The sequence below is a fragment of the Acanthisitta chloris genome, unplaced genomic scaffold (genome assembly GCF_000695815.1).
Source record: "Acanthisitta chloris isolate BGI_N310 unplaced genomic scaffold, ASM69581v1 scaffold6702, whole genome shotgun sequence".
NCBI classification, from domain to species: Eukaryota; Metazoa; Chordata; class Aves; order Passeriformes; family Acanthisittidae; genus Acanthisitta; species Acanthisitta chloris.
The window spans coordinates 28,231-37,234 of NW_008660935.1; the positions used below are offsets into that span (position 1 = coordinate 28,231).

The 9,004-nt window shown below is 37.1% G+C and overlaps 1 protein-coding gene across 1 annotated transcript; it reads right to left on the bottom strand.

Moving 5' to 3' along the window:
* Positions 1-457: 457 nt before the first annotated feature.
* Positions 458-8,006, bottom strand: UBA5 (ubiquitin-like modifier activating enzyme 5). The gene is made up of 11 exons (XM_009070012.1): positions 7,965-8,006; positions 7,782-7,871; positions 6,493-6,602; positions 6,002-6,088; positions 5,289-5,373; positions 4,385-4,489; positions 4,103-4,227; positions 2,818-2,953; positions 1,998-2,073; positions 1,133-1,239; positions 458-560 (listed from the first exon to the last, which is right to left on the bottom strand). The coding sequence occupies exons 1-11, from the start codon at positions 8,001-8,003 to the stop codon at positions 477-479; spliced, it is 1,044 nt and encodes a 347-aa protein (XP_009068260.1). The 5' UTR covers positions 8,004-8,006; the 3' UTR covers positions 458-476.
* Between the last annotated feature and the right edge of the window lie 998 nt (positions 8,007-9,004).

Sequence of the window (9,004 nt, forward strand, 5' to 3'; positions counted from 1 at the left end):
ATCCATGCCAAGAATTCAGACCAGTGAACAACAACCAAGCACAAGTGCCTGGAAAAGCAGGAGCAGCAACAGGAGTGAGGTACAATCAGGTGCTCTACACCTACTCAGGCTGTTCCAGCAGATCTCACTTCTTTCATCTGTTGTATACTATGTACTATTCTCACCACATGATAGTGCATATCATGTGCTATATCTGCTTTTGTTAGTTTATCCATCTCCTTTTATTTTCTACTGAACATCTGGACACTAGCAATGCTGAGAAACTAAAATTTACAGTAGCACAACTCTATATGTTAAAGATCTGAATAGACAACAGAATACAAACAATGAAGTCTGTGTCCTTCCTGCCCCTGTAACAGTTCCATTCCATCAGAAAGGTAAAGGTAAGCTGCAATGGATGTAAAAAAAGAGAACCAGAAACAAGTCTGGTCTTCTCAAAATCCAATGATCCAAAGTTGTACTTAATATTTGGTTTTCTACATGTTTCTCATTTTGGCCATAAGTTCTTCTAGGGTTTCTTCAGACTCTGCTACTGTTTCCTCAGTTATTGAATTCTCTTCCTATTAGGAACAGGAAGAAAAAGTTGTCAACAAAAACAGCAAACAAACAACCCCACACAAATAAGCTTTATTGCTGTTCCACCACACTGTTTTCCTAGAACCAGGCACTCCATGGTCAGATTAGCCCTAAGCAATTATAAACCTACATTATAAACTATTTTGGTTGGGAGTTACAGTGTTTTGGCTGCATAGAGATTCTGTGTTCCCCAGGTATACTGATTACTCTTTGACTACATACAGCTTCTACAAGACAAATATGGTAAGAATGATCTCATCACCAAAATATCAACTGAGAAATTCACATTTGTTTTCCTTTCCCCAGCCCCCAACTGCATATGTTCCTGCCACCTCAGAAGTACATTGACACTAGCATCTGTACTTAAGGAAATACATTTAATAGAAACACAAAACTGTACCACAGATGGCACTAACCAGAGGTACTGAGGCCCAGTTTCACTGGAATTGTTCAAGATGGAATTTTATTCTAGGTTTAAAGGTATCCAAACTGGCTGGTATTATAAAATTAATCTACAACATGTATTTCAAAAATTTATAAAGAACAAATGCAGTACCTTGTTTGGGATAGTATATGCTACAGTAATTCCCTCAGGAAGCTCAGGTACTGGGCCAGATGCAGCCTTCAGCTCCTCTTCTGAAATTTCTGACACTAATTCGATACCTTTGCATTAAAAGGAAATAAGAACTCCATTTAAAGTTAGGAAAAAAAGTTGTTTAATCATCAAATTATCACAGTAAGAGGAAAACTGCAGCCACTTTTCCCAAACAGAAAGAATTTAAAAGCAACAACTTCATTCTAGTATCAATATAAAATATTTTCTCTTTACAATATATGAAATGGTTCTTTACAGGTAACTTATGGACAAGGATGGCACCTCCTCCTTGTCCTTACCATTTAAATCCTATCATGAGGACACTTCTCCCAAAGGTAAGATATGATTATTTTCTAGATCATGTAATAAACAGAATGTGTATCTCCATTCTTGAAATGGTTATATAAAACATGTTTATGATTACTTAAGGCAATTTCTTTTAATGTAGAGCCCTCATAAGAATACAAAAATCCATGGGATGCCTCAGCACAGTGGCTGTGGAAAGGACAAATGCTCTTTAGTTATGTATTTAAAAGGAACACACAGTTATTTCATCTTCTCACACCTCACCCTCAGACCATCTTCTGAGGAAGTTTTCTATTCAAGCAGCAGTTGTGTTTTGAGCCTAAAACCTGCACACTGCACCAAAAAACACATCCTCAAGTTGTGGTAAAAGTACTGTCAAAGCCTGTGAAAAGGCAGCAGTAATTACAGTGTAAGTTACAAAAAAATAGGAACTATAAGAATTTGATGTACACTACAGTGTGTTCATTCAAATTCAATCTTGGTACTGAGAACATCATTTAGTCTCCAGCTGTTAACTTACCCCAGTCATTGTCCTCGTGTACAATTTCTTCCTCCTTTTCAATTACTTCTTGTTTTGGTCGTGCAGCTTCTTTTTTCTGAAGGAAAACCACAAAAAAGATAAAAACCATAATTATGTCCAATATATGTCTTAATTTCTAACACCAGAAAAGAAGATCAAATCTAATATTCACCCTTCTTCAATATTTAAGATATGCAGTCATCCAATATACGTCTTAATTTCTAACACCAGTAAAGAAGATCAAATCTAATATTCACACTTCTTCAATATTTAAGATATGCAGTCACCACTAAGAACTTTGTTAGGCATAAAAAGGCAGAACACTTGCAAGTTAAAAAAAACCACCAAAGCTATTAACACTCAAAAACATGACTGCCAGAAAGGTTGAGCAATTATGCAGAAGAAAATAACGTCTTAATTTCTAACACCAGTAAAGAAGATCAAATCTAATATTCACACTTCTTCAATATTTAAGATATGCAGTCACCACTAAGAACTTTGTTAGGCATAAAAAGGCAGAACACTTGCAAGTTAAAAAAAACCACCAAAGCTATTAACACTCAAAAACATGACTGCCAGAAAGGTTGAGCAATTATGCAGAAGAAAATAATTATCTAACTAAATACAAGCCATTCTGCCTACCCTTTGCTTTCAGATAACGCTAAGCACTGTATGTTTAGAAACACATGCACTATCTGAAAAGGCGGCTGCTGAAAACTGGAGTAGCAATGAACATTTTCGTATACTACACATCTGTAGCTTCCTTTGTTCTTGAAAATTTAAGAAAGGGAAAAGAAACCCAAGCCCAAAACATTTTTACCTTATAATTTTCTTGCTGTTTTCTGCAGTTGTGGTCACTACATTGTGGGTTTGGCTTCATGGACATAGTTGGGAAGAAATCCTGCATTGCATTGTAACCGAGGTAGTAACTGACACTACCAAAATTTAACAGGTATCTAGAAACAAAACCAGAGAAAGCAGGAACTTATATACAGGTGCAAACCTAGAAATTCAGTTGCTCAAGGAGTAATTTTTCCTCAAAGAACTTTTAGAATACACTTCCACACTGGTGCAGTTGTAGAGTTACTGTAATTGTCTTAAATCCAGTTATGCTGTAATCTCCAGACAGCCACATAACTGGATCAATACAGAATCCTATCCTCATGTGATGTGTGAGAATAAGCTACAGTCTCAGAAAAGATATGTTTAGGTTAGTATGTAGTATGATTAGAGTAGTGTGATGTTTTCTCTCATGCCTTAATCCATTGCTTGGTACACCCCAGTGCCCTGTACTGCAATGGGGGAGTTTTCAAAGCTAATCAGAATTAGTTTAATCATCTTTATTGTAGGGTCAGATTTGCAATCAAAATAAAGATTCGAATTAAGCTGCAATGTTTGCAGTCTTTGTTCAAGAGAAACACCTCTCTCTGCACAGCTGAAGAGGGAGCTCTGTTGTTTATAGCCACACCTGCAAACAGCACTTGTATTCCCTGTAAACAGAAATTTTTGGGTAGTGGACAAAACCAAGGTAAGGCTAAAAACAGGCTAAATAGGATCTTATTCTCAAAGATGCTTGTAAAACACTGTGTGCATCATTTTGAAACTGAGCACAAGGTTGTTGAAATATTTTCCTTGCTGCATGCAATTCTTTCAGCAGTTGGAGTCATGTGACAGTACTTTCTGAAAGTATGTCATTTTGCTATGTAAGTATTTTTAATTCACCTCAGGTTTTAGAATACAAACACTGCAAGAGAAAGTATTCAGTTTTAAAGACAAGACAGCACTGTAGCATTTTTTGGTGTATAATTTAATGACATCAAATCAGAGCATGTTTAAATACACATTTTGTATGCAGTAAAAGAAATTATTTGTAAAACTCTGAAGACTTTTTCTTACCCCTAAAAGGTTATATTAAAAGTGGCAGCTCCAAAGTAAACAGACTAGTGATTCAAGCAGTGTTTATTTCAGCCCTGTCCAGTGATGTCAATACCATTAGGAAACAGGCCACAACATACAGAAAGAACCAGACTTGTCATTATAAAATGTTCCTTTAGGTTTTTCTCTTACTGTGCTGTACATTGAATAGCAACAACTCAGTCACTTACTTCAGAACGTTTTGTACTAGCATTCCTACAACACCCATAGTTGTAGGAAGACTAGCTGCACAAACTCCTTCTCGTTTTAACGTCTTCTCATCAATATTTGCAGCAACTACAAGTGGAGGAGCACACTGAGGGCAAATAAAGAAATTAAGTTGAAAAGAAGTATTAAAGAAATCCCACGGGTCACACAAAATTTAAGCTACGGAATCAGATGTGCCAGCTCATTTCCATATTCCCAGCCCCACTTTTAAAGACAAATGAGCAATTCAGCAGAGCACTGCATACCGCAAAACAAGCAGATTCACCAGGTATGATCAGCTGTATGTGTCCTGACACTGCATTTTCACTCACTCCAGACTCCATCCAGATTTGTCCAAGTTCATTGCAGGCCTTAGAGACACAGAAACACACACACACATCAGCACTGCAGAAGATTAATGAAAAGAAACCCAAACAATGTGGTAAACCGAGAGTGATTTAAACACATTCAAGTCCCTGCTTTAAGACCTAGGCTGTGATCAGAAAAAGGGACATGGAGAGAATAGAAATTATTTATCAGATTCAAAGGAAAGAAAAGCTTTGTGCTTTCCTGAGGACCTGAGATCTTTGAACAAATACAGGCATTATTTACTACCACACTAGGGGATAGAATTGCACAAAGCTTTAGAGGCTTGGATGCAGTGTATCTGTGTACCTTCCCTGACTGCAATTTATGGATCAAGTCAGCTGAAGGATAACAGAAAACATGCATTTGGCCTATACCCTACATTGGCTCCTACTACAAACAGTTAGATTAGGTACACAGCATTAAGTAACTTTTAGTATACAAAAACTCACATGAAGTATACAATTAGCTACAGACAGTCTTTAAAAAGTTTGTAAGATTTAACATACCATCCTTTGAAAATACCTTTATATAAACAGGATAATCTGTAAAGATACAGGGAGCTTATGACACTTAGCTCTTTTACTAACCATTAGCTGCTAGTCACGTAAAAGTCTAGAGTTATATTTATACACGTGTTTTGTAAGAACTGGGTAAAAGCTCAGATTCTGTTTCTTTAAATCAAGTAGAACACTTCTTAGAAGATTCTTTGTAAGTTCATTTCTTTTCCATAGTCCCCACAATTTCTAACATTATTTATAGGAGAAAATAGATTTCCAGAAGCTCATGCCACGATGCCCTTACTGTGTTAATTGCCATGCGAGCTTCAAAGTTGTCCACGCAGCTCAGAACGAGATCAACAGGTTTCCCTTCCTCCAGAGCCCCGTTACTGAAAAAAGCACCAGAGGTTTGCATGAAATTGCTGGCAGAACAAAACACCAGCATGGCAATCAACATGATGCTTTTGATTACACAAGCCCATGGGAAATGCATTTCTAACAAAACTTGTGCAAATGCAGAACAGGATACAGCTAGTACCTGAGATCTACAGTAGAAACAAGAGCATGCTGAAGCTGGGATTTCAGTATATGGGCATTTTAGACTCACAGAAGTTTCATGTAGTGTACACTCAGTACAAAGTGCTGAAGAATTGTACCTTTGTACAAACAGAACAAGTTATTTCAGATCTTCTCTGAGATCCACTAATAACTACTCTCTTTCTTCATTCTATAAAACATAACTGAAATCACCAGAGCAGTCAAATATGTTACCATAATGGGAAAAGCCTGTAACTCCTACAGCTTTGTCTGAAAATCTAAAGATGCAACAATATAAAATATAACTGCATAAGAGTTGAAATAAATACCAACTCTAGGCAGGAATGTCTTCATATACAAATATTTCCCAGTAGTTTTCAATTGAAAGTTCTCAAAAAAAACCCCCACCTCAACAGTAAAAATGTGAGGCTGTATAGAACCACAGATCAGCAGTGACATGCTTTTGCCAAGAAATTTTACCTTATTCTATCCATGAAGTGTTCAAAGTTGTCAAGTGTTGTGATGTTGTAGTTATGTACTTCAAACTGAACATCAGGATTAATATCCCTTATGGAGGAAATAGTATCAGTCAATAGTAATGAATACAATAACCTGTATTCTACTCCATAAATTCACAAATATTCCTACAGCCTTAAGTTTCCACCCTGAACTCTAAAATACACCCATACTTATCCAAAATTCACAGATTAGTTGCAAAAAAACCCCACAACATATCCAAGTGGCATAGTTTATACCAAACTTCTGAACAAAACTAGCTGTACTTAAAAAGTAGGCTCACATTAAGGTTTTGGCCAGTAAAAAAATGTCTTTAAAGTATCGATCATCCCCACATTTGAGTATTTTATACTCAAATCCCCAAATTAGATCATGCTACTTTGCAAGTGATTAACAGTTTTCTGGAGGAGCATCCTGGGCAAATACATTTTAATACCCATTTGTCTAAGTTATACCTCAAAGTATGCTCTGCTGCTTGCACTTTACTTAATCCAGCTTGATGAGGTTGGAAGAAGAGTCTGTTCATGTTTGCCAATTCCACTTTGTCATAATCAAACAGAAGCAGCTGCAATAAAGATTGCATTAACATGGGTGAATCTCCAAGGACTCTGCAACCAGAGCACTATGGCACAGCATTTTGAGCAATAAAACTAATTCCAAAACCAAAGAAACAAACAAAAAAACCCCCTCAAACCAAAAAAACCAAACCAAACTCCCTCCACCCCCACAGGCCCATTCAGTTCATGTACAAAAGGTACAAACATCACAAGTACATGAAAAACTGAACCAATTTGTTAAGTCATCCAAATTAATAAAAGGCAATCTGTTCACATGCTCTAAACTAAGAATATTCAACAGATTAATCTACATGAACACTATCACCTCTGTTATCACATTCCTATTTGCTGTTACGACATAACTAGAAACATGTCATTTCTTTCACTTGTCTTGGCACGTAGTCCTTCAAAAACAATTCACTTAAAATACCTACATAATAAACAGACATGTTGATTATTATAAAATCTGAATCAACTGTCCAATGTCCTTTTCTCTGGCCAAGATGCTGTTCTTCTGGAAATGCTCCTTCAGAGGAATAAACTTTTCACTAAAAAAATTGAATCACCTCTGTGTGATTCAAAAGTTATTAGAGTAAATGGCCAGGTTATCCCAGAAATAAAAACATCTAAGCCATTGCCCAAAGTCCTCCATTAAAGAAAAACCTTGTTCTATTAACTCTGGAGGTTCTTGTTATCTATTACATGCATCAAATTATTTTTAAGTGCTGCTAAATTTTTAGGTCTAAGTCTGCCACGTGACAAACTAATGTTTGTGATAAAGATATCTATTTGACATCCACCATGTTTCAATTTCAGGAATATCAACTTGTGCTCGTAACATAAGACTTACCCTGCTATGCAAGTTACCCTCTCCTTTTCCTTTATTTTGTTTTCAGTTTGCAATAATCCAGTTAGGACAGATGGGCTCATAAAGGAGTACAGAGATGACAAGCATCCATCGTGAATCACTCACATCATATAGGGTTAAGCTCTATGTAATTAAATGTTATTAGTGTAAGAAAAACACAGACTCTTCCTGTGCAGTGTTTACACAAGTGCTGGTCTTGAGTGCTTTCTTCAAAGCATGTTTTTATTTAGGGTAAGATCAACTGAGAGAAATCAAGCTCTTTATGAAGAAGACTGATCCACCTAATGTAAAGAAGTAGAAGACAAAAAACTCTCATTACCTTACCAATGCCACACCTTGTCAACATTTCAGCAGTCACACTGCCAACTCCACCTACACCTACTACTGCAACTGTAAAGGTGCGGATTTTCTGTAGGAAGAAATAAATTGCAGATGAGTATATCAAAAATGATCCACCCACGGAAAAAAACACAAGGCTGTGTTGATGCAGATGGAATCCTACCTCATAGTCTTTGACAATTCCCATTCTTTTTAATGCCATCAAGCGACTACAAAGAAAAAAGACAACATTATACAGAAAATGCTCTCTATGTTTCTAGCAGTGATTTTTCAGGTATTTAAAAATGGTTTTACTTCAAAAATAACCCCACCAAGCACCAAACTCAAGGCTGCTGTTTTCATTGCAGCAGTGATTGCCAGCTAGGTAGAGCCTGAACGAGAGAGCAGATGCTTTCCTATTAGCAATAGATACAGAGTACTAACCCTGCAGAAACTCATATACTTATTCGGTTGGTATGAGTAATGTTGATGAAATCAGGAAGACCCACAGCTATTTTTGTAAATAAACTCCTGATTTACAGAATGAAAAGGGACACTTTGTACTTCTGTAATGAACCATATGGCAGCAAACTAGTGAAGACTTGCACTGTTCTCTGATCAATTTGATTATATTAACTACAACATAACATTAAACAAAACAAATAAGTAGAGACTATCAGGTTTTGAGGATAAAGGAATGGATTTAAAAGTAACATTTTATCCTGCTATTGCATTTTTTCCACTGAAAGTATGAATGAAAATGCAAGTATCAACTTGTATTAGAGCAACTCATCCTGAAAGAAGAAAAAAAAGGCATCAGATTTCCAGAAGGGAAGGGGTCTCTGATGCTCAAGACTTGTCTAAACCAAACTCCAAAATAGTATGTTAGAGGAATGAGAATAAGGCCTCATGTAATGTGAACACCTGTCCCATTTGTTAGCAGCTCACCTGAAAACCTCAAAAGGTTTCCTCTCTCTCTCTCCTTGTACTGTTAAGCAAGACAATACATCGTAACCCTGAACTACTGCCCTGCCAGCCCACTCGGGTGGGAGATCTGACAGCCTCTCTCCTCTCCTCTCCACCCCACGGAACACTCGCCTTCAGCACAGCCCCGGCACCCTCCCGGGCACAGACCTAATACCTTCCTCGGCACTCCCAGCCCTATCCATTCGCCCCGAGCCTCTCCGCATACCTCTTCCCTTCACCCAGATGCACAGTTCCCAC

Coding starts and splice junctions, on each gene's coding strand:
- UBA5 (XM_009070012.1), bottom strand. CDS start 8,003: ATGGCATTAAAAAGAATGGGAATTGTCAAAGACTATGAG. Junction 7,872..7,964: donor GAATTGTCAAAGACTATGAG/GTAGGATTCCAT, acceptor TTCTTCCTACAG/AAAATCCGCACCTTTACAGT. Junction 6,089..6,492: donor GCAGCAGAGCATACTTTGAG/GTATAACTTAGA, acceptor TTCCTCCATAAG/GGATATTAATCCTGATGTTC.